The 25,349-nt window shown below is 44.6% G+C and overlaps 1 protein-coding gene across 1 annotated transcript in view; it reads right to left on the bottom strand.

Annotated features, from left to right (window-relative positions):
* The window catches only part of LOC133967681 (diacylglycerol kinase beta), a 66,574-nt gene that overhangs the window by 14,723 nt on the left and 26,502 nt on the right, over nt 1-25,349 (bottom strand). Inside the window, exons 14-21 of the mRNA XM_062403281.1 lie at nt 24,186-24,284; nt 23,180-23,290; nt 23,031-23,104; nt 20,447-20,521; nt 18,396-18,481; nt 17,376-17,465; nt 14,778-14,938; nt 5,762-5,826 (exon numbers count right to left, since the gene is read on the bottom strand). Of these exons, the coding sequence (XP_062259265.1) occupies nt 5,762-5,826; nt 14,778-14,938; nt 17,376-17,465; nt 18,396-18,481; nt 20,447-20,521; nt 23,031-23,104; nt 23,180-23,290; nt 24,186-24,284 (761 nt within the window). The remainder of the gene's footprint in view (nt 1-5,761; nt 5,827-14,777; nt 14,939-17,375; nt 17,466-18,395; nt 18,482-20,446; nt 20,522-23,030; nt 23,105-23,179; nt 23,291-24,185; nt 24,285-25,349) is intronic.

Below are 25,349 nucleotides of genomic sequence, written 5' to 3'. Positions count from 1 at the left end.
GAGCCACAGAACGTCTATCAAACCGCCCCCCCGCTGTTTTCATCTCATCTCTGAACACGCTCATGACAGGAGATGTGAACGCCACCTCGAGCTGGGACACGGGGGGGGGGTCAAGGTGTGTGTTACTGGGACCATCCAGCCCACAGGACTGATCAACATCTGGGCCCTGCAGCTGGATCCTCAGAGGTGACCTGACCGGTGCAGCTCTGTTCACATCCGGAGGCGCTTGAGGGCCGAGGAGCTGGAGGCTGATTTCAGACCTGTGATGTTCACGCCGGTCACATCCTTCACACGTTCCTCTGGAAAGGACAGGATTTCATGATGTGACCGTGGGTTCACTGGCGTGTGGACGTGCTGCTGATAGTGACAACACAGCTATTGACACAACAGCCCTGTGTAGTGAGGGCGCACCAGGACCGAGGTGGTGAGCCAGCAGGGCTCCGAGGACAAGAAGAGGACATGAAGCATCTGAACACGTCCTCCAGGGACCGGGCTCTCGAGATGATTCTTCTCACTTTATAAAATAAACCAGGACAAAGAAACACAGAGTCTTTAAAAACAGTTTTTTACTCAGAGTGTAAGTGAAAAGTCTTAAGCCGCTGCACTTGTTGACGTGTTTTTCATCCCTGCTAATTGTCTTTGTGTCCCTCGCCCCCCCCTCTTCCACCTTAATGCCTCCCCTGGAACCTGCGCCGCTGTCAAATCAGGGGATTACGAGCATATTTGAGATCACAATTAGGAGCAGTTGCGATTCTCAACGAGCCGAGCTGCCTGACCTCATTAAGCCGCCTCCACTTGAGACGCTCTGTGAAAAATGCAATTAACTCATGTTTTCCCCGTCTCGTATGAACACAGAGTGCAGCGGGGAGACGATGCTTCCATAAGCCGCTCCTCCACTTATTCCCATGATTCTGCACAAAAACTAATGTAGAGCTGGAACAGAAGGGGACAAGCACAGGGGGCCGGACTCGGGTCTTTGTCCAAATCACGACGAGGACGATTTCTGAGCCATTTTTAGCTTGTGAGGCCAAGTGAGCCGAACCCTGGGGCTTTCACATGGTAATGGGTTTAATGTGCTCGGAATCTCACAGAATGGAAAGTGGCAGTGTAGAAAAGTAGAGGATAGAACCTACAGACGTCCAGACTCACACTCTCACTGCATCAAATAACTGATTCAAAACAAACATGAACACACACACACGTCAGTGGGATAAGAACGACCGGCAATGACATGAAAACCAAGATTACACAAAAACAACTGGATGGATTAACCCAAAACGTGGTGGAGGGTTCTGGTTTGAATCCCGGAAGAACCCATTCGATGTTGGATCTGAATCAGTGGGAGGGCCAGGAGTCTTTTTAACTTTCTGTAACATTGAGAGATTTTTCAACATTTTGGTTGATTTCTCAAAAAAACTATTCATGGATCTTGTTAGAAAGACATCAGATATGTTGATATTAGTTAGTTTCGTATTTAATCGTTAAGTTGACTAATCAAACAAATCCCTACGTGCAGTTAATTCACATATTCCACACGTTAGAATCCTGTGGACACACTGTACCACATGTTACTGTGGAACCCGGGTTAATGAGCAGCACATGTTGCTATTCAAACACGGTTCAGGGGATTCAGGAGCTCGGGGGCTCAGATCTCTGATACCTAACCCCCCCCCCCCCCCCAGATAAGCATCTCCTCTAATCCCCAGAATGAGCAGTGACCTCCTGACCCGTCACCTCCTCACTGCTCCTCCTTCATACCTGGTGTGAAATCAGGAGGACACGGGGGGGGGCACCTGACGTCACTACCAGACGGTGTCGCTGGAGATTTGACTCTGTGACAGGTTTGTTTGAACTAAACTACTTTTATAAAACAGTTCTGTAAGAAATCCTCGTGTTTGGTTGGTTTGCTCTATATTGTTGTTTTTATATTGTTGTTTGTAAAGTGCACCAACCACACCAAGGCAATTTCCTGTATGTGAAAATATACAAGGCAATAAAAAGAATTCTGATTCTGATTCTGATTCTGATTAAGTTGCTTCAGATTTACGACTCAGGTCGAGTCTTTTACTTCGATTCTAGAGGGAATATGCAATTTTAAAAAAAGTAGCTTGACTCGTTTCACGTGGCCGCAGGAGATTGACTTTCTGTCAACGTCACAAATGAGAGACTGAGGAACTCGTTCACTTGCTGCACAATGCACGTTGCTCTCAAGTAAAACAAATAATAAGTAAGAACACAAGCATTCATATGAATAACTCAAATCTAATTTGATTAAATATCATCAAGTGTTGCGAGTGGATTTCAATACAGCTCTGTGGCATAAAGCACATTGTCACAAAAACAGTGAACAGAAGAGGGAATACAGTAAATAGAAGAATTGAAAAAGTATAAGAAATCTAACAAACAATTTACCTTACACACACGATGATGCATTTTAAAGAAAAAGCATCTAATTGATCTAATAAAAACTATAACAACAGAGTGTTTTAATTGGCTCTTCTACAGAGGGGAAAACACTGCTGTTAGTTTGCAGGGATCAGTAAGACAAAGACCCCCCCCCCCCCCCCATCTTGATCTGCAGAATAGCTGAAGGAAGAAACAACAGTTTCCGCAGTGTTTTGGAAACGAAGGTCAACAGGGTGCTGACATCTGATCTCTGCTAATCCAATCAGGGGCTGAGTTTCAGCGACCGACTCGTCAGACCCGACAAAGCTGCTTAAGAAAAGAGATGAATCGTCTCCACGTCGACAGAGCTCTACTTTTAGAATATATAATATATATAAACATAATAATTTTTTACCAAAGTGACGGGAAAAATACTTTAATTTAATTATCGGTTTTGGAAAACTGGATTTAATGTGTAAAAAATGTAAACTTCTGATTTTCACCCGTGGAAAAATATCTTTAACGGCGTTTGTACGTCATGACATAGTTATTGTTTTTAAGTTTTAGGAAATCGAAGGAGACAAGGCCAATATGACAAAGGACATTTTGAAAAGTAATAACTGTATCGGTGCCCTCTAGTTGAGAAACTGTGGAACAATAATTCTAAAATAAATATTTCTTAAAATTTTGTTATTTTTTCTGGATTTCTGTCTTTAATTGAGTAGGTTAAGAAATAATGATACGTTGTATCTGAAATAATATGAATACCGTTAGGCTGTTAGCCAAATTATCGGTTAGCATGTACCGTTTTGATTTGTTCAAAACTTAATTTAAACCTCTGATGATAGTCAGAATGTGATCAGGCTCAATTACATTGAAGTACAACAGAAGTTTAGAAGTGAGTAATTTCAGATGATTTTAATCATATATATTAAAAATAAAAGATACACACATTGTGCACCAAAGAGGATGTGTATCTGCAATATTCATCTTGAGCGTGGAGATTCGTTGCTGGGTAAAATTAATATCTGACACTGATTTGTTCGGAAAGTGAACCTGGAGTTTACCGTTGTTTATCGTGTGCAGGAGATGTGATGTAGAGTGAGAGTCTGCATCACTGGAGACATGAGGCAACAATAAAGAGAAAACACTCCGACTCCCTCTGGGATAGACACACACTCACACACTCACACACTCACACACTCACACACTCACACACTCACACACTCACACACTCACACAAAGAACGACGCCACTGTCCCCAGTGTGAGAGTCATTAGCACCTGGGCTCTGGTCTCCTGGAGGTCTGTGACCATTAGAAGCTGCTGGAGCTCCGCAGGCCGACGTGTCGGCAGCATCACACTCGGCCCTGGTGCCGCTGGGGGTTGTGTGGACGAGCGGGGGATGGTGTGTGGTGTGAGCATATAGACACACAGACCAACACACACACAGACAGTGTGGAGTTGTGAGTGGCAGCGAGGACGGTGGCGCTCTGGGCTCTGGGCTGCATGTGGCCTCGGGCCCCTCTCACCGGGTCAGAGGTGGATTCTCATCTGCTCACAGAGCGGCTCCGGCTCCACTCTGGCTCCTTTCAGACGGAGCTGCTGCAGCAGTGGATGGACGCGCTCGCTGCCAAAGCATCAGTCAGGCCACAATGACACAGTTGCAGCTGTCCGTCATCCGTCTGCTGCCCCGCCGACGTCCTGACGGAGAAAACTCACGGACGCACAATAACCTCCAGTGTCGGCTTCCTGTGAGTTGTGCACATTTGACTGTTGGTGTTATAAAGTGTGAGGGTGGGAGGGTGGGAGTGTCGTTGCAACTCACGTTTTGTGAACACGAGAAGCTCACACAGCGATGAAATTATCAAAACAGAAATATTCCAAAAAATCAACTAGAAATCTCCGTCCTGTGGTTGTGAGCCTCCGCCACACCGAGCAGTCTCAGTCTGCAGACATTAATCCACAGAATCAAACGAGGCCAGGGTGACCTTTAACCTCTGATCTCGAATCAGTTCATCGGTGAGTCCAAGTGAACAACTGTGCTGCATTTGAAAGGATTCTCCCAAAGTGCTCCTAAGACCGGGCAAAGTTGGTTTTGTGAGGTGACAGCGACCTTGAACTTTGACCTTTCACCACCAAAATCGAATCAGTTCATCCTTGTGTGCCGATGAATGTTTGTACCAAATATGAAGGAGATCCCTCAAGAGGTTCTCTAGGTCTCGTGTTCACAACATGGGACAGGTGGATGGGCGGACGAGCCACTGAGGCCGCCCGTCGAGAAATAAAAGGGTTTCTGTTTTATTGTCTTTGACCTGAACACTGAATATGTCCTGCTCCCCCCACACAGTGAAGGCCTCACATCTCTCATCAAAGAGAGACGGCCCCCGGAGAACAGAGGAATCTCTCTCTTCTCTTTCATCAGCCTCTCATCCTCCTGCCTGTGATGCTGGAAGCAGATCTGGGACCAGGGCTGGAAACTTCAACATCAATTATTGAATTTCAAACAGTAAACAACCCGTCTCTCCATCTCTCTCCCTCCTCCTCCTCCTCTTCTTCTTCTGTTTTCTATCTGGATGTAGGATTCGGTAACTGCAGAGGGGAGCAGCTGAATACGTGTTGTTTATCGTCACGCAAACAACACGGAACATGCTACACACACACACACACACACACACACACTGCAGAGCTGCACCAAGGCCGAGATCCCAAGTGGTTCAGAGGCATTTAGAAGAAGAATTGTATATTTCAGTGGAGTTTCACAAAATTTCAATATGTGACTTTGGCCACTAGGGGTCTCACGATAAAAACAATTCGAAAAGACGCAGTTTGACGACGTGGTGAAGCAGCGTAGGATCATCGTGTTTTAGCCTCGGGGGAAAGAGGATAAGACGAAAATCGACAAATGTCCTGCTGAGTTCTTCAGATGTAAAAGACGGACTCTAGAAAATGTCCAAACCGAATTATTCAGACATTTCCTGGATCTGAAAACCCACCGAACGTCCCTCTGTCTCTGAATGTTTGTAAAGTTTTACACGTCTGCAGAATCTCAGATACACGTAAAAAAGCAAACTCCTTTATTCTGGAACCAGTTAACGTCTGAAATCCGCCTGTGAGCAGTGGAGGACATTTTCAAACAGCGTCCCAGTTCAACCAGTGACATCAGCTGGGTTCAAGCCGATGTATTGACGTGTCGATCCCACCGCGCTGGCAGGTTTTGTTCTGTCATTGATTGCTGACCAATGCGGCTCGGCGTGATATTGAGTTTCCAGATTAGAGTGCGAGGTCACCGGCTGGTTTTACTGGTTCCTGTTAGCTAATGGTGTGGAGATGTGCGGAGCTGTGACATGTCCCCGTCCCGTCCGTCCCCCAGTTACCTGCTGTTGAACTTCTCCGGGTGCTTTTCCCGACTCAGATGGAAGCGATGAGCGATGGAGGCGTCCTGTGGGAGAGAAGAGACGAGACCACGTTACCTGCAGGACACTGAACCTTCATCTGATCTCAGCTTGCACCCAGTCCCCACTTCCTGTCATCTATCAATTTGGTTTGATTCCCCAGAGTCTTCAGCCTTGTCCCCCAGATCCCTTCATGTCCTGAGGGTCTTTCTCAGAGCTTCAGCTGCTCATGATTCACTTTACTTGGGTCACGTTTGAGTTCAAATACCCTTAATGATTTACTTTTATTATTTATATTTGTTTGAGAGCATATTCTGATTTAATAATAATGTGTTTCAGTCCCCAGCTCTGGTTTCACCTCTGGTTCACACAGATGTTTGTGCATCAGTGTAAATGTGGTAAACATCCCCCCCCCCCCCCCCCTCCTCCGTCAGACGCACCTTCCTGCAGCTCCTCCACACTCATCAGGAGGTTTTGACTTTTCAATTTGTCAATTATATTTCTGACGGAGGACATTTCCAGCTGGAAGCTCTGTGTGTCTTTTTATAGCCTCTCGTGCTCCTCACTCCAATTACCTTCACTTTCAGATCATCAGCAGCTGCTCAGAGGAAGAACTGAGCGTTTCCACTAGATCCTAAGATTCTAAGACTCAAGAGCTGCTTTACAAGTTCTCATGAGTCTGAGAAGAATCTATAATGTGAACACTTTGAAGTTCATGAATTAAAAGATCTGCATTAACATTTGAACAAAGGTTCATTCCTGATGTGTGTGTTTGCTGCAGGGGACGAATTCAACCCTTTCATTTACAAATCAGCTAAAACAAGAATTTGGCTGAGGAGTAAAGATCAAATGATCTGTTTGATGAATCCACAGAGAGGAAATTCAACCAGCGACCAACTGGTTTCACTATCAGCTCCTCACATCTTCTACTTCCAGCTTCTCCTTCTCTTCTTCACCTACTTGCTCTGTTAGCACACAAACTAACTAATGTTTATATATTGCACATTCACATTTAATGTTTATGTATATATTCTGCTTTCATTTTAAACTAATAAAACTGTATTTTGGCCCAAACTATCAGACAAGGACCCATACAAAAAATGGGAGCTTCTTCTTTCTCTGTGTAGTTTGTTGTTTTATTCAACTACCTCCTCGTCATGAGCAGTAATTCAGATTAACCCGGGACGACAGCGTGAAATACCAAGTACAACAGAGCTGCTCTAGCTTCCAGTACAACAGAGCACACACCTAAAGGTCAGAGACCCAGCCCCCCACCCCCCCGTGCATTTAACCCTCGACCTCCGGGGGCGGAGGTGAATGTAATCCTGATCAGTCACAAGAGCAAACTCTGAGTGACCCCCTCATGTCGGAGAAACACAAACACCAGCAGAGAAACATCCTGCAACAAAAAAATATTACAAACTATTTCAAATCATATTTTCCTCGAATCATCTTCATCTATGTATCAAATAATTGGTCATAAGGACTGTAGCCTATTGGAATACGACAGTTTTAGTCTAATTGACTAGTTGTCAGGGGTTCAGTATCAGGACACTTCAACATGCAGCGACTGGAGGAGGATCGAACCGCCGAACTTTCTGTATAACGGACGACCCGCTCTCCCTCACACGTGGAAACACGAGGAGATTCCAGAGCGTTTGGTGATGAGGGACGACACCGGAGTGGATTTGCTGCTTCTTCAGATAATGAAACACAAACTCTAGAAAATATCCAAACTCAATTATTCAGACATTTTCCAGAGTTCATGTCTGAAAACAGCTTCAACGTCTCGTTTGTAAATGTTTTTAAAGTTTGACTCGTCTGCAGCTTCTCCAGCGTGACTCAGATATGAACCCATAGTTTTCAGATTGATAGACAGATATATGAATATGTGTAACTACGCCACGTGTGAGCCGCTCTGCCTCCACACGACCCACATCGGAGATCTGGACACTTGAGCTCTGGAGTGGATGTGATCACTTAACACAGCTCTGATGTGAACCTGCAGCTTGAGTCTGACCAGAGCTGCGTCTGCTCTGCTCGGCCCGAGGACGTGATCTGTGTTTCACAGATAAACAGTCACCCTACATGTGGAATAAGATCAAGATGCATGTGTGCTGGGGATGAAATCGACTATATGTCAGTGGACGTCATGTGGCTGATGTAGATGTGGCTGCTGGATGCGGCCGGAGCGATGGAGAATGGAAAGTGTCTGACGGTGGAGTCGGTAACCGGGTTAGCGTAAGAAGGACTCATCCCTTTACTCTGTCACCGTGTAACAACATCATCTGTTCAAAGTGCTGCACAGAGACAAGACGCATGACGACACCGGACCTGCTGCCATCACTGAGAGCAGCAACACCACAGGAGACAACGTGAGGAGCTGAAAACAACTCTGCTTTTTAAAATGTAGCTGCTTGTTTATTGTGTGTAAATAAGGAGCAAAACCCAGATTAGTGACGGGTGGAGACAGAGGAGTTCTGATATACAAATAAATAATTTAGGCTCCATCCATAATATAACTAATGTCCATTTTTAAATAGAAAAAAATGAAACCACCTCTATCAGGCCCCTAAACGAGATTTATGAATTGTTCTCTGGGAAAATGGTGAAAATGTAAAATTAAAAACGTCTCAACAAAGTGAAAATAATTCCTGGATCTGCATGAAAATGTAATGTCTTCATCCCTGACCCATAAAACATCCTTCCACTAAGGTGTTATACACAAACCAACCAACCGACCAATAAACAGACAAATTCAATATAATAAATGATCCCTTAAATTCAAACAAATGGTTTATTCCAACAAACTAAGAGACTTTAAGCAACATCCTGTCATAGACAACACCAATATTTCACTTTACATGCACGTGTTAGACAGGTGCCCTTTGTCATTATGTTGTTTTTACATATTGCTCAACACACAGAATATCAGTAGCAGTATCACTGATGTCTAAAAATAAATATACTGAAATGTGATAACCCTTAAACTTCACTTGTTACCAACCCGGCTCCACATCAGGTGTGAGAGTGTCGGTCGTGTTCACCAGACAAAATGGAAGCTGCTGTTCAGGAGGCAACACGTGTCTGTTGTGTCATATTTCATTTCACAGTCCCTGTTTGTGTAAAACCTTCCTCTTCTGTTCGGAGGAGAACAATCACAGCAAAGTGTTGCATCCTGTGGCAGACGCCTGGTGAAGCCGGGCTGGCACGCTGCCTGCCGTGCAGGTGTTTCACCGGCAACAAGGGGAACGGAAGGTTGGACGAGACAGGTGGACGGGTGCAATGATATGCATCCTCGTCTGTCGCCCTCACAATCCGTCCAGCGGTGCCGCAACGCTCAGAGCTGCTGAGATCTCACCGCATCAGCAAATATCAGATCCTAAAATAGATCTGCATCTGCTGCTCTGACAGGCGCAGAATCGGATACGTGCACCTGGGGAGCGAGCAGGCGTCACGGCACAGCAGATTCTCCTGAAGTTTCTTCTCCCACAGAGATCAAACTATGAAGCAAGGTTACAGCACATGTTCAGAGACGCTCCTCCACCTTCAGGGAGTTGTGTTTGTAATGTGTTTGATTCGTGGGACCTTGTGGATCCGAGCCAGGCCGTGACACCAAGTGGCTGCAGAGGTTTCCATAACAGGACGGGCTGCTTCATGTCATGTCTGCTCTCAGTCCGCCGCTGGAGGCCGTCACGCCAGCGCCCCCCCCCCCCCGCGCACTGCGCCGCCCGGAGAGATCCGGCAGTAACGACATGTGACATGTGCCGTCGCCTTCAGTCGCCTGCGTGATGAAGGTTGTGTTGATCTTGCCGTTTCGGGTTTGGCGGTCGGACGGGCGACAGGAAACAGAGGAAAGGGGGAAAAAGAGAGAGAGAGACCAAAACGACAAAAAACAAGGAAAACAAAAACACAGACGGGGAAAACGTGACCTCAGCGGGACCCCCAGCACCCGGCGGAGAGCTGGGTTCTCAGGTCAACCAGTGTTGTGTTCCCCTGTTTCCTCTGGTTTGAGGCCTGGTTGGTTTAATGTCACAGAGAAATGTCAAAGTCAGGCTGATAAGCACTGGTTTGATTTGAATCAGATTCATACTTTGTACTTGGAGGAATGTTTTCTTCTTCCTTCCTTGTTGCTTCTACATTTTTTAATATTTAAAAGTTATAAACGCACTGGAACACGTGAAGGATCCTCGAGTGGGTTAAAGATGACCTGATGACTTTTGACCACTAGAGGCACTACTGAGTTTGTATGTTATTATAAATAAAGTTATTACTAAGATGTTGGCGTCTCATCACACAGTCCTGCTGACAGGGGATGAAATCTGAGAGAGTACAAACTAAAGCATCTGTTTCCAGGTTAAGGAAGAAATGAGGACTAATAACAAGCAAACATTATATATATGCTTCATATTGATGAAGGAGTCAACGCGTTTTGTAGATCTCAAAGATACACAATGTGTGTCTTCTTGCCTTCTACACCACAACGGAGCGATGCTACGCCTGATGCTGCATCTCACCACCAACCCAGAGAGAACAATCCAGGAACCGCATTTAACCCGACTGTTCACACCCGGCTGCAAACCACTGCCCCCTGGAGGTCACAGATGAAATGAACAGAACCACATCGACCGCAGGATGGTTGAACTCTAACCAGGGGACCCTAGCTCCTGAAATGGCGCCCCCTACAGCAGCAGGAGATACTAACCCCAACCCCTACAGCACAATGTTTGGTTAGGTTTATAATCCAGTAAAAATAACTTTGTCTGTGACCTTTGTTAACACGGTAACAATCATAAACAAGCGGCTGAGGTCACAACATGTTAACAGGTCGGTTAATTCACATAAAAATAAATCCTGCTAACATTAATTTATGATATAGAGACACACTGAAGATGTGAAGTAAGGCTGGTGGTGTTTGTTCCTCTCGTCTTTAAGAGCAGCCAGGTGTCACTCAGCACGGCCGTTCATTACCGAGGGAACCTGGTCTGAACCTGGCAGACGCCGACTTCCTGTCACCGATACTTCCCCTGACCTTCAGCCTGTGCCAGCACGACTGCATCGCTCACACACACAGACACACACACACACACACACACTTTAATGGTGTCTCAGTTATGTATATAATCATCATTTTTACACTCTTCTCACTTTAAACTCGTCTTTAAAAAGGTGAAGTGCTTCATTAATTAACCTCAGAGTCAATTTAAGACACGTCACTCCAACGTGAAGGAGATGCTTTGTGCGACGCTCATGTGTTGGTCCTTTGTGCGACTGGAGAGAATCTGCCTGATGTCATATTAACACAACGGCTTCAGCGACACAAATTCAAACTCACACATGTCTAAAGGGAGAAGTCAACTGCTCCCTCCGCCCAGTAGATACCACGAAATGCAACACACTGAATCTCATATACTTAAAATACTCTGTATAATTATATATGGAAATGTCTATTTCAATATCTCCCAAAATACAGCACACTTCCTCTTACACTCATCCTTTGCTATTCCACTTTACTCAAGCAGATTTCTCTCGACAAAGTTTTCCTTAGTGAAAGGTGTTTATTATTTACATATTCTGTTTTTAATTTATCATATTGACTTTTCTATTCTCATTCTGATTCTGTAGCAAGTGAAGAGTTTTATCTTTTAACTGGTGAAAAGTCATACAACTGAACAGTCATTGGAACGAGACAAGTTCCACGTATGAAAGATGAAAACCTTATCTGTCCTGATTATCGTTTGAGATCAGTAAACCAATCAGCTCCTTCCCATCAGCGACGTATACGACGATCTAGAGCAGCAGGAAACTCTACACCCCCCCGACCAAAGGCCAATGGTGCACATTAGGAATTGGCCATTAACACTGGGAATCATCTTGCAGGTCACACACACATGCACATTCAAGTGTATGCACACACATACAGAGGCATCAGCTTCCTCACTGTAACGCGAGGTGGCATCTTTAATGGCTGCTGACATGGTGTGATTTCCTTCTCTCGAATTCCTCTCACAGGATTCTTTCCAGGCCGAAGGTCACCGAGCCGGCTGCACAGATGGTCACACACGGCGCCCGATGAAAAGTTTGAACAGTATTTCATATCATCGTGACTCCGTCGTGCACTTTAACCCACTGGAGCTTTAAAAATGCGACAGTATAGATTTATATAAACAGGATTTGGAGGATTCATATGTTTGTGTTCTTTGTGCCGCAGCCCCCACAGTGAGCCCACAGCTCCCAGCACCTTTTCAACCACCACATTCCTGCCAACAGCTCAGTGCCTGAACTGTGAGGAGGCTTAACGCAATCGTCCAAGTGTAAAGCATGTTTTCATTTGTAATGTAAAATGTTATTTCTGCTCCTGGGGATCAATAAAGTTTGTGAGGAATGAAACTGAAATCTGATTTAGAGCTCTGACAGCCTCACGCCGAGCCAAGCACACGATCCACACCGTGCCACCCGCAGGTTCTGGGATGGGACGGCAGGAAATGCATAAACCCATGTATGGTTAGCCGACCAGATTTGTTGGGTTACTAACGCGACATCAGGGGCGTGAGTCAGAGGGCGGTTCGCTCAGGTGTCGTGGTGCTGGCGCCCAGATCCTCGACCATCTGTCACTGCGGCGCCCGGAGCCACAGCGATCTGTCGCCTGATTTAACAAACGAGTCGCTGTGAGGTTTGTGGATTCGGTTTCACACCAAGAAGCAGTTTTAAAAAGGATAAAGTTGGTTTTAGTGTTTGTTTGTTCAAATGTAAGAATCTAAAGTTGTTCCTTGATTCCTCTCAGCCTCTTCACCCCGTCCCTCTTTGAGTCCCAGCGTCTCCTCATGTCAGTCATTCCAAATGGGTCACAAATATGAGGATATTGTTGTGTGTTTGTTTACTTTTTAGCTAGATGCCAATTAGCATTTTCAGTGCAAGTAAATTTGAACAGCAGCAGGAAAGTGCTGAAAATAAACTACAATACATGTTCATGGTAAAAATAAACTGAAGCTTTGGCAGTTTTCGAAAGCAAAGGGACTGGCTGGAAAAAGTTTGTGCGTTTCCCTTTAAACCCACACTAAAGTTTAATGTGTGCATCTGCGACGTCCGGTTACACAATGATGACACACAACCTATTGAATGTCAGAAAACCCATAGAAAAGCACCATTAATCCAAGACAACCTGTCAAACACTATTGTCCGTCTCCGTGTGACACTGGCAGTGCCACCCGGGCCACAAAGACAACACTGCCCCCCCTTCTCGGCCACTCCCCCCCCCCCCCCCCCCATGTTAGAGAAGAGGGAGTCAGTGTTTGGAAGGAGACAGATTTACGACATATTGTGTGTGCAGATTTCACTGGTTGTGTAACATCACTGTTTCTTTGTCCTCTCCTGACCTGAGACCTGTGCACACACGTCCTCTTTACGCTGATGTCACCATTGTTTATTCAGAGTCACACGAGCTGTATATTAAACACGTTTGGCTGTTATTTCTATTTATCAGCTTAATCACGCTTCAATGTTCGGGGGGGCAGCAGATGGCTCCGACTTTAGCTGTTATGGTGATGACTCAGCTCAAAGTTTGGCGAAGCACCAAGGCTACCAGTCTGGTTTCCAGTGAAATATCCAGTGTGCCTGTAACTCCGGGCTGGGACGACTGTGTTTGCTCGCTGCTCAGAGCGGTTTGTGTGTAGGTGGAGGACAAACACACAAACTCTGCTCGGCTGCCAAGAAGAAACACTGAGGCAACACAACCACAGAGTCAGCACTGCGGCGACTTGTTTGTCAACTCGGTGTAAAACGTCCCTGAGTGAAACGTCCCTGAGACAAACGTCCCTGAGACGTTGGACCAGTGTCTCCATCACGGGTAAAAAAGAAGCGGTTGCTAAGCAACTGGAGCCTGGCAGCTTGTTTCTTTCCTCCAATTAAAACGAAGAGTTTCCCGAGAGGAGCAGGAAGCCACTGATGAATCCCTTAATTGCTTTCGTCCACAAAGAGCAGAGCGTCTTTCTCACGTCTCAATCCCAGCGTCTCACACATAAATAAACTGTTTTAAACAACCACAGGCTCCACTGTGATGTTCTCTGTGTGTACACACTGGTTAGTGGGTCCAGTGTGTAATTTGAGGCGAGGCTTATGGTGACGTATGATGTTTTCTTTCCTCTGGTGCGTTATATAAGATTTATGCAGATGGAGAAGTTCTGTCCAAGTCCAAAAGTGATCAAATAAGTTCCTGAAACATCTCATCAGGGGTCTAGCAGACAATTCCGAGAATCGTATCTAGGGATGGGCATTCGATTAAATGGTCTTAATCGATCGTCAGGAGAATAAACGATCGATTAATCATTAATATTTTTGAATTAAAATTCACTATTTATAGGCTATATAAAAATGCACTGAAAATAGAAAAAACACAGCGTCTTTATTACAAGATGAACTCTTGTAGCAGTTAAACAGGATCAGTTCAATGGTTACACGTGAAAATATGCGCTGCTGTACTCTTTAGCCCCGATGAGCGCGCAGCAGCTAGTCGCTGACAGCTAGCTCGATTTGACGGTTCTCGACCTCTCAGTCCGGTTGTTGTCACGCCCTCACTCCCGGAACCCCTCACCCAGACCCGGGTCTGTCCGGGTTCCCGTCCACGTGGACTGACGGTCCGTGTGCGGACATGAAGCCGAGCAGCGGAGCGGAGGCTAGCACCGGGCTGCTTGCTACAGCTGCTAACATCCTCGCTACACATAGCGAACATGCAATAGTTTTCCTAAATGAAAAAATAATGTCCTCGACGAAATTCTTAATGATCAATTATTCGATCATCGATTAATTATGCCTATCCCTAATCGTAACGCAAGAGCGGAGGGCCGACATTTGTGGAAGTGGTCGGCCAATCACAGCAGAGCGTCCAGCTGACCAATCATATCAGGAGGGGGGTCTTAAAGAGACAGGAGCTAAAACCAACTGATTGAGACAGAGGCTGAAAAGAGGAGCTGCAGCAATGATAAACTTTAGGTTTCCTTACCACGCCGATGGAGAAGTAGTTGTTGACGATGCTGTAGGGGACGGGGTCTCCCTTCTCCTCCTTGTCATCGGGGACGATATCGATGGTCCAGCGGTCCAGCACCATGTCCGTGCTGTGTTCGATGTCCCGCAGGAACTTCAGCAAACTGCCGCCTTCGTAACCTTCAGAGAAAACGAATTCAACTTTTTCAACAAAGTACATCTCAGTCCTCACCTTTCTCCTGACCTCAAACCCGTCCAGCACTTTTTTTTTTATGGACTGAGACTAAAGCCAAGACTTCCTGCCCAGCGACAGCGTCCAGCCTCTCTAAAGCTCTGAGAGGGAGCAGAACCCTTCGGCCATGTTTCTAAATCATCTGGGAAACCTTCAGAGGAGAGTGGAGGCCGTCGGAGCCGCAGATTAACGTCCAGGTTTCTGAAATGAGATGTTGAACAATCCCACGCGGCCGCAACCTTCACGTCCAGGGTGAACATGCACAGAGAGAATCAACTCTCTGGTATAAAGTTAAAAAGAAGCTCAGGAATGAGGCGATTTCTAATTTACCACAGGCCGCCCCCCCTCCTTCCCTGAACCCAGGATACAGCCCAGTCCTCACAACCCCCGGGAGCCGTCTTCATACCGATCAGTGGTGGAAGTACTGTGTGTTCAAAGGGTGTCACGAGGGCACGAGGCATTAATGAGGTCGAGCTCACTGGCAGCGTCGGGTGTGAAGCACGTTCAAATCGACCACATGTGACAGGGAATACTTCCACATCCCACAGAAGTCACCACAACACACTTCTACTCCTGCTCTGTTCTTAAACTAAATATACAAGTAAATTAAATTAAACGTCTTCCTGGAAATACCGAGCATGTGCATCATCACTTCCATAGTTAAACTCTCTCGTATCGACCTTCTCTTTATGACAACACCCTGCCTTCCAGTGTGGTGCCATTCACAGTAGTGGGTTCTTAAATGTGAGGGTCATAACATTTACTATCATTGTGATCATGAACTGAATAAAACAAGAAAAATGTCTTTTCTTTACCAATTTCTGACAGTTCATATACAAAACCAATAACTGATAGACAATTGATAATGATCCAATAATCGTTATCTTCAGCCGAACTAAAACAAGGGTTTATTCTCGAGTTGGTCAAATCTTGTGAGGTTTGAGTAAAACCTAAATTTCAGACATTAAAGTGTTTTTAACCAAGAGATTTTGTGTTAGAGCTGAATATTCAACCAATACCTGATCAAAAGTTGTAAACTGGATATGTTGTTTGGAAAGAGGAATATTATGATGAGCTTTTTTCCAGTTGATAGAAGACTTATGGACAGATCAAAAATACTTGGTAGTTGCAGCTCAACTTGAGTCTGAAGTGTTGGACCAACAAACCGACCGATGTCTTCCTCCCTCGAGCAACAACGGTCACATCGTTCAGATCCGTCTCACTTGCACCTTCTGACAAAGTGAATATTCGTTAAGGTAAATAGCTGCAGAGACTCCAGCTCCTTCCCCCCCAGGTTTTACTTTCGGGAAACGTGATCTATTCAACTAAAGTCCCAGAGCTCGTGGATGTGTGTGGTTTATTGACAGAATGTCATTCATGCTCCTGGTGAAGTGTCCTGCTGCGCCGCTCCGGCAGCAACAATCAAGCAGTCACAGCCGTTCTGATCATTTGCCCAAAGTACTACAACAAATCAATGGCTGGCAGAGGATTTACAGCACAAGCGCTTTGCATATTAACAGTTTTTAATTTGACACAAGAGCTCCCACATTCCTCTTCCCATCTTTTCATTTCCCTGATACACACACACATTCCGGCGTTTTGCATCCGAATGTTCTTCAGAGACTGAAACTACACTCGCTCTTTAAGCCCCGGAATGAACACGAGCAGAGTTGAGACCGACGTGAAGTCTCATCGCATTTCACACGTGTTTGTTTTTCTCTTTAATGAGTCGAGAGGAGATAATCTAACATGTCCCTGAAGCACAAGAGGGAAACGAGAAATCCATAAATGATTGTGGTTCACCCTCGAGGTCTTTCTTCAACACACTGACGTCATGATTTCCTCTTTGACTTCCTTTTGAGGTGAGAAAAATGGATCTAATATTACTCTCAGGCAGCTCCATATTTCCATATCAGCTTTTAACAGCGATTTTATATTTAAACTGCCAGAAATGTGCAGCCCAAAACTGAGCGCATCAAATATTTAAGATGTTTTGTGCTTTGGTTTATGCACCTTTCTCTAATCTTCAACCTGACACAATTTGTGTCGAGGTAAACTTCCAACAAAATTGAGAATATGTATAATGTCATATGTATTTATGGATACAAATAAACTATATTTGTCTGCACAGGTTGAGTTTGGTAAATCTACTTCATGGGAAACCACAAGGATCAATCCTGGGACCCGTTTTGTTCACCATGTACATGTTACCTTTTGAACACATAACTCATAACATCTCACCACATTTCTACGCAGATGACACACAACTGTACACGTCCTTAAAAAACAGCCAACAGCTTGTCACAAAAACTAATTTAATGTATGCATGTGTGGTCATAGCTTGGAAGGTTACACAAAACACACACAGATGATAGAGTGTCTCACCTCCTCCCCAGCGTAGGCAGCGAGCCAGGTCGTTGCCGGTGCCCAGAGGGAGGATGGCCACCGGGGGGTGCCTGGCGAAGTTGGCTTTGTCTGCAACACAAACAGGTCGAGGTTGTATGAGCCTGGTTGAACAGACCTTGAGACGACGATGGGTGAACTCAAGGAAAAGACAGAGTTTAGCACAAATCATTCTTTTGTTGTTTCGACCTTATAATATTAATAATGAATGTTTGGTGAAAAGGTGACACAACTAAGACGATCAGACCAGATTGTGAAGTTCATCAAAGTAAATTACTGATTTCCAGACAACTCAATTAAGAGAGTTAAACTGTTTTGTGGTTATATCTGATAATAACGAGTTTGTTATGTCCAACTGAAGCCGGGAATTTGTTCTTCAAACTGTTTAAAATAGAATTGTAAATTCTATCTGTGATTTCTAATGCTTCATTCACCAGAGTCATTCATTCATAAACCATTCATAACATTATGGCTTAGAGTCGTTTTCATTGATGCTGTTTTTCAGAAGCAGCACCACAGTAAATGTGATGTGTGCATAATTACACCTCATCACTTTTATTTCTCCTGCAAATAAAGTTTGGCTGACCCAGGCTTTTGTTTACAACTCGTCCGATCTGCTGACTGTTGCTATTTGTTGCCCCGACAGACTTTATTTTTATAGATGGCACAGGTCTATGCAGTTTCACTACAGCAAAGATGTTGGGGGGGCCATAAAGAGAATAAAGTGATCCAAGTCGTAACAAACTGGAGAGATCCTATAAAAAGAAATGTCCAATGGCATCGACGTGGAAATAAACTATGTAAGAAAATCAGGTTTAATGCGTCGTTGCTTTAACATGTGATTCAGTTTTTAATCGGTTTGTTGTGTTGAAGTATGTTTTTGTGTTATTTGTCCCTTCTTGTGATTAAAGCTTAGACGTTTTTACTTTAACCGCTGCTCGTCTTGACCTTGACTCCCTGACAGATGACATGTTTATTAAAGATTAATAAATAGAAGCGCACCTATGCAGTCGAGGATCCAGCCCACGGTGCCGTCCCCTCCACAGGCCAGCACCCGGAAATCAGGGACATCGTGGAAAAAGTTCAGCCTGAAAGAAAAGAAGATCCCGGTGTTTTTTTTACAGTGTCAACGTGTAGGATGAATATTTACCCATCACGGTGACCATAGAGATTTTCTAATGTCTGAATTATTTAATGGAAAAATGGCAGAAAGACACAGAGGGGAATAGAGAGAGTGTTAAATCAATGTGCCTCCTCTCCACAGTCACAGAGTGGTCACAGAGTGCGCGCCCTTCAAAGAGACGTTTAATCTGCGTTGGGACAAAGGTGTCGACAGAAGCTTTCATCTGTCCCCCGTCACGAGACAGCTGCACACGGGCCACCAGCCCCTTTCACAGCCGCCACCTGGTCCTGCACAGGGACGGCCTGCAGACCACGTTTTAAAAAAGGTTATGAAGCCCAGAGGTACGCTGTGTTGCAGGTGTGTGCGGAGGTGCATTCAGTTTATTCATTACTTGTTATATGGTGAAAGGAGAGAGATTCTGCTTCAGGTTGATCATTTTAATTAGTTTAATTCTCTAATATTCAGAAAACTGTCCATCGCAGTAGCTCCTCTTTTCAGCCTCTGTCTCAAACACTTGGTTTTAGCTCCTGTGTCTCTAATGGAAATCATTGTGTGACAGCGTCGGAGAAACAAACGCCGGTTTTACATTAATGGAAGATCTGAAACCACGCCTGGAAGCACATCGAGCTAATTGCCCTAAACAAATTTCTCCAGAGTAAACCAGCTCTCACCTCAGAGCCCAGCTGAGCCCGTTGTTAGGGAGCCCCTGGTAGCATCGAGTGGAGCTGAGTTAACGAGAGACCAAGGGCCTCGGTGTTTACCATCACTTGTGCTATGACACGGTTACATCACCTCATTCGGGGCGGGAATAAAAGACGCCGCAGCTCTCAGACTCTTGTTATCGGAATAAAAGAGCGTGAGCACTTGAAGAGCACGACAAAGCAGCGTCTTTATTAATAATTACATGATTACCGTCACGACACAGGTTCAAGAGAAAGGGAAAAGCATGAATGGAAAGAGAAACGCAGCGACCACAAAACTACAGATGAACGGAGGCGAAAAAAAAACAAAACGCTTGAGTGTTCTTGACCCGACTTTCAGCGAACAACACGAGGGAATCTGGATATTAAAGTTTACAGACGATGGTTTAAAGCATCAAGTGTATCATCTGCAGATTTCTCCCCTAAGACCTGAGTGTGTCATCGGGTCGCTTCTCCTATGTGGGCTCTGGTGGGCAGAGAGAGGGATGGAGAGAGAGAGAGAGAGAGAGAGAGAGAGACTGATTTACACAAATGGAGGTGAAAGGATGGCGAGGGGAGAGCGTCACCTTCAAGGTAAAGCATTTGCAGCAATTGTGCTGTGTGGGGCTTTTTATTTTTTACCTTCTTCTGTGAATGGTAAGAAGGTGTTACAGCATTCATTACAGAGTGCGAGCTCTGACGTACAAGAGTGTATCTGTGTGTGTCTGTGTGTGTGTGTGTGTGTGTGTGTGTGTGTCAGGAGGTCAGACACAAACCACAGCAGTAACGCAGTGTTCTCAATCCCCTTCCTCGACCTCCGCAGCAGGTCAGTGTGACATGGAGGACAGAGAGGTGGTTTAACAGCTCTGCTCCCCGACTGAACTATAACAGGAATATCCTCCCTCCTGTGGTATTAATCACCTATTAGTAAATTAGAGCTTTAGCTCAGTGTGTCTGGCTCTGTATATCAGTGATTTATCCTTTAAAAGATGCTGTGTGTGGAGTTCTTAACCGGCTGCTGCAGGCCTGTATCTCTAAAGCCCAAACACAACATGATGAATCTTTAATGAAGAAATTAGTTCACTAATGAGCCTTACAGCCCATACATTTGTTTAAGTAAGTAAAAAATAAATTTGGGTCTTCCACTAAAACTCTTGTAAATCACCTTTCTAGCGCTTTGAGTAAGAAGTGTCCTGGGAGTTCACTGATCTCTTTAATAAACACAGTGAGAGGATGAATCAGCGACTCACCCGACCATCGGCCCCTCTCGCTCCAGACTGTAAACCTGCCGGGGGTTCAGCAGGTACCTGAACTTCCTCAGCACCCTGAGAGAAGAACCAGAGGAGGAATCACATGAAATACAGGGACCAGAATAAACAATTTGCTAATAATAATAATAATGAAACATTTTTATTTATTTAGTCCTTTCCAAATGAAGAAAAGCATATGATTAAAATCAGAAAACCCTATTTCTCACTTTTTAAATCATTTTAGAAAGTTTTATTTAATTTAGCTTTGACCATATTTCAAATTCTACAGGTTTCAGATCCTTGTGTCAAATTAATATATCTTTGAATGTTTTTCTGTAAAAACTAATGAATGTGTTCATTGCAGCAAATATATTTCATTTCATGTACTGATTTTATTTGGATTCATTCATTCAGTGATTCACTCTCCACCTGCTCGGCCATCACTCACTGCCCCGGCAGTAACCTGAGCCGTCCAATCACGGGTCTCTCTGCACGTCCACCTGTTCCCTCATCGTGTCTCGCTCCACCTCAGCGCCTCCACCTTTTCTTTGTGTTTACTTTATCTGTTTTTTCTGCTCCTGCTGCTGACGTCTCCCTCAGCTGCTCTGTCCTGCTCGTCCTCCAGACACAAGGTGAACGGGTTGAACTTTTCCTCTGAGTCCCACAATGGGCACATTATGAACTAGATCTAATTCCAGGCTAAATACAGTTTTATACAGACTCGAATATGATGTTCACAAGATCGTCATTTACTTCAGCCAATGAAATCTGATCAGTTCATCTTTGTGTCCAAATGACAACTGGTTACAATTTGAAGGGAGTCTTTCATGGTGTTCCTCAGATATCGTGTTCATGACTGGAAAGGACCAACGTACAAGATGTGAAAACTCTCTGACCGTCACTGGCGTCATTATAACAATTCCTGAATTTAACAGGTTCTTGACTTCATGACACTTTCAGATTTGCACTGCTCTGGTCTCTAAAGCTCAGTGAAACAGCTCCAAGCTCCTGTGTCTCCTGAGATGTGGTCACTCAGACCGGATACAGAGGTGGTCCGGGACTCGAACACACATTCCCAGACTAACTTGAACAAGTTGTGCAGCCAAACAATGTTTAACAACTGTTTAAAGTTCAAGTTCAAGACATCTAGAGTTAAACAACACCGCTGCCGTCAATCATGTCGGTGTAAACGTCATAAAGCTGCAGTGACGTGACGTCTGAACGATGTGAACACGCTTCTTAAATCATCCGCTCTGCAGAGGACTCGTTCAGGAGCAACAGCCTTGAACAGAAAGACAGAACGAGCAGTGAAGAGTTTTGGTTTCCACGCTCTCTCTCTCTACTGCTCTCATTCACAGATCAGGCAGTGAATGTGAAACCTGACAGGAGACCAGTCAGTGTGTTTCATTAGGACGAGAAACAAAAAGGATTAAAGATCTAATCCACTGTGACACTGAAACGTTTGAGTTTCTGGATTCTACAGAACTTCTGATACGTTCCTGCACTGATCGGATCAAACACAGTTTTCATGCAAACGCAAATAGAAACACAAAAGCCTCTGATTTCCTCTACAAAATGTTTTTTTTTGATCTTGCAACGTCTATTAATAAACGATAATTCCTTTCTAATGTTAACAAAAAGCATGTTGCTATGGAGATGCTGGAGGATGGGGCGCTGCGACAGGATGTGATTGGTCGGTGAGGAAGGTGGAGGGAAGTGATGTGATGAAGATATGACATTTATTTAATCACTGCTCATTACAGCCGTCAGGGAGCTGCAGCAGTTCCTCTGTGTTTGAAAAGTGTTCAAAATGTCCATGAGTAATACTAATGTGGTTTCATATTTATATCTGTGCATATCAGGACTTCAGTGCAGATCTAAAACAGCTCTTATGATCCTGTACTTCACTTCCTCAGACCGGCAGGAGAAACATATTGTTCCTGATGTATAATAATCTTTAAGGCTCTTCACATGAAAGTAAGAGGGAATCAGGAAAGAGTCCAGAATTCTCCCAAATCCCCCAAATGTAAGATATATCAGTGCTCAGTCGTTTTTAATGGAGCAACACTTCACACAAAACTCAATTTAAAGAGCAAGTTTTAAATGAAAAGTGATTAAATGATAAAGAAACTGTTATTTTATGTTAATTTAAGAATAATTTAATAATAAATGGAAAAAAGGAAACTTTGGACGTTGAAAAAAAAACTGGACTTAGTGAAATGCTCATCAAATCACTAACATGTGTTGTGGGAAGGCGAAAACAAAGTATTAAAGAAAATATTAAATGGAATTATTTGAATTGACAACTAAAATGTCTTCAGGATTAAATCCTCCTCATTGTTCAGCTGAGCGGTGGAGCAGCCGGGGGCAGCAGCTGGGGGCAGCAGACCGAGACAGGAAGTGATGTATTAACTCTGCTGCAGAGGTCACGTGACCATGTGTACGGAGATGATTCGGAGGAACTGCAGATTTCAGTAAATGTCTGAAAGCAGCTAGGAAATCTTTCTTATTTACTCTTAACCTCTAAAATGTCAGGTTTGAATCGAGGGTCAAATGACTGGAGCCGACCTCCGGAGGAACTTACCGCTCCCCCTGCCGCCCTCCGCTCTTGGGGTTGACGAGGACGAGGAGCGGGTGAGTACCTGGGAGAGGAGTGACCTGGAGACAAGGAACGACAGAGTCAGGAGACAGGAAGGAGGGCGGGCCTCAGCCGGGGGACGGACGGGTCTGTACCTGCAGCGGTTGTCCGTCGCCGGGGGAGAATTTGAACGTCTGGTTGGTGTCGTCGGGGCTGGTGCTGGGCGGAGACTCCCCCTCGCCACGCTTCACCACAGAGTGACGGTCCTGAGACAGGAGGAGGACTGATTGTTTTTAACATTACACACATTGTGAGGTGTGGACATGAACAACACACACAGTGAGGGAATGAGGCTGGGAGTTGGTGCCAAACAAATAAAATTGAAAAGAGCCAGAAACTGTGCTGCTCACAAACAACAGGATGTAATCACACTCCATCCTTTAAAGGAGCACTATGGAACTTTTACTGAGCAGCAGCGCCCCCTGCAGCCACACTTTATAACTTCTGGTGGGCTCCATGTTCCTGCTCTGACTGTGTCGTCCCACTAACTGAATGCTGGATATTATTCTTCACATTATAAAAGTTTCCTGATGAATATTGAATATTTGATTCATGAGATGTTTTGCTGTTTATCATTCTCTGCTCATAACGAAGAGTTTAAAAACCACAACCTTAACTCTAGGCAAAAAAATCTGCCTTTGAACAGAAACAATAAAGTGACATTTATCATGATTAATATAATTTTTGCCAAATTGTTCAGCCCTTGTAAGGCATGTTATCATGCATGGGCCCCACAATGATCAAATAACTGAATAAACACGTTTCCTGATAACCTGCATGAGAACAGGACCGGTGTGCTGGGTGTATTTAGGTGTACCTAATAAACTGGTATGTGTATATTTCAAATGATGATTACATGAATATTTACATCTAACGTGGAGGTTATCATGACCCTTGGTGGGAGGATGTGTAATGGAATAATTCGTGGATCAGGGACGTTCCAGGGACTGATGTGTAAACGAGTCATGTGGTGCAGATCCAAATCAAAATCTGGATATATTGAATTAAAATGTGGTTTCATAAAGGGACTGTTGGGCCTTGGCGCAGGTCTGAGACGTTCTACACTCGACTCGTGCCGCCCGAGCGGAGGAGCGTTCTCACCAGGACGACCGGGCAGATGTAGGAGGGCAGCAGGGTGTGGTCCCTCAGGGCTCCTCCATCACACTCGGGCTTCACATTAGACGCACACTTATTGTGGAGCTGCAGAGAGGCAGAAGACAGAAGAGCTTGTGGGTGTCATCCATCTGTGGGACTGAGGAGAGGAGGAGACGCCACCAGGACGGAGCGTCTCACTTCAGGAGCTCTTTCTCCGGACAGGAGGCTCACACTGACTCATGGGATCAGTGAGGTTATCTGTTAGTTTGTGTGTTTTACACTGAGGTGAGAATAAAGCAGAAAGTGTGTGAGGCTGCTTCAACAGCAACGTGACTGCAAGCTGCGAGTCGGTGGTGACATCTAGTGGACGTAAAGAAGAACAGCACATTATCACGTGTGAAGGTGTGTGAGACTGATCCCTGTAAAGAAAAGGGATTTAAGGATGTTCATGTTTATATAGGAGCGTTTCATTTTGATTAATTTGAAGTTCATATGTTTTTCGAAAGTAAATAAGCATGAATGAGTTAGTCTCCAGGGAATGTGCAGTACACTCAGTTTGCAGTTTATTAGGAACACCAAGTTAAAGTAAAACAACAGAATTCTAATGAATGTTCAGTTCTCCTGCACTTAGAGAGGTGATACTGTTTCCTTCATAATAATAATAATGTGGTGGACAAATAAATGGAAACTGAAAAGAAAATTCACAATAAGATCTCATCTTAGTTTTGCCTTTTATTGCTGAGAAACAACTGAATTCAAATTAAGATCACGTGAGATTTAGGTTTTATTAGCTGGTTAAATTTTGCTGGTGAGAGACCGCCTCTCCTCTTGTCTCGGTCTGATCCTTAAAAAGTCTCTGTTTCCGTCTCAATGCACAAATGTCTCAAATATTGAGATTCTGGAAATAGGAAATGTCATCGTCCCACACATGAGCCGACACAACATCTGAAATCTGTCTCAGAGAACAAATTAAACTCCAAAGAAACTTCCAAGAGGCAGAGTAGAGAGAAAAGAACAGTTATAAGCAGTAAAAACGTTTCCACTGGGCATTGTCTGAACATAATGATATTTAATGAAAAGAGGATTAATATCTGGACTGTTTGATGTGGAGCTGTGTTCGTCTCATAAACTGACAACTGAGCGTAATACAAAATCCAGTCGTTCTAGGCT

This window comes from Platichthys flesus, chromosome 13 (assembly GCF_949316205.1).
Source record: "Platichthys flesus chromosome 13, fPlaFle2.1, whole genome shotgun sequence".
NCBI classification, from domain to species: Eukaryota; Metazoa; Chordata; class Actinopteri; order Pleuronectiformes; family Pleuronectidae; genus Platichthys; species Platichthys flesus.
The sequence above is the reverse complement of the archived record's forward strand: the minus strand, read 5'-3'. Positions and strand labels throughout refer to the sequence as shown.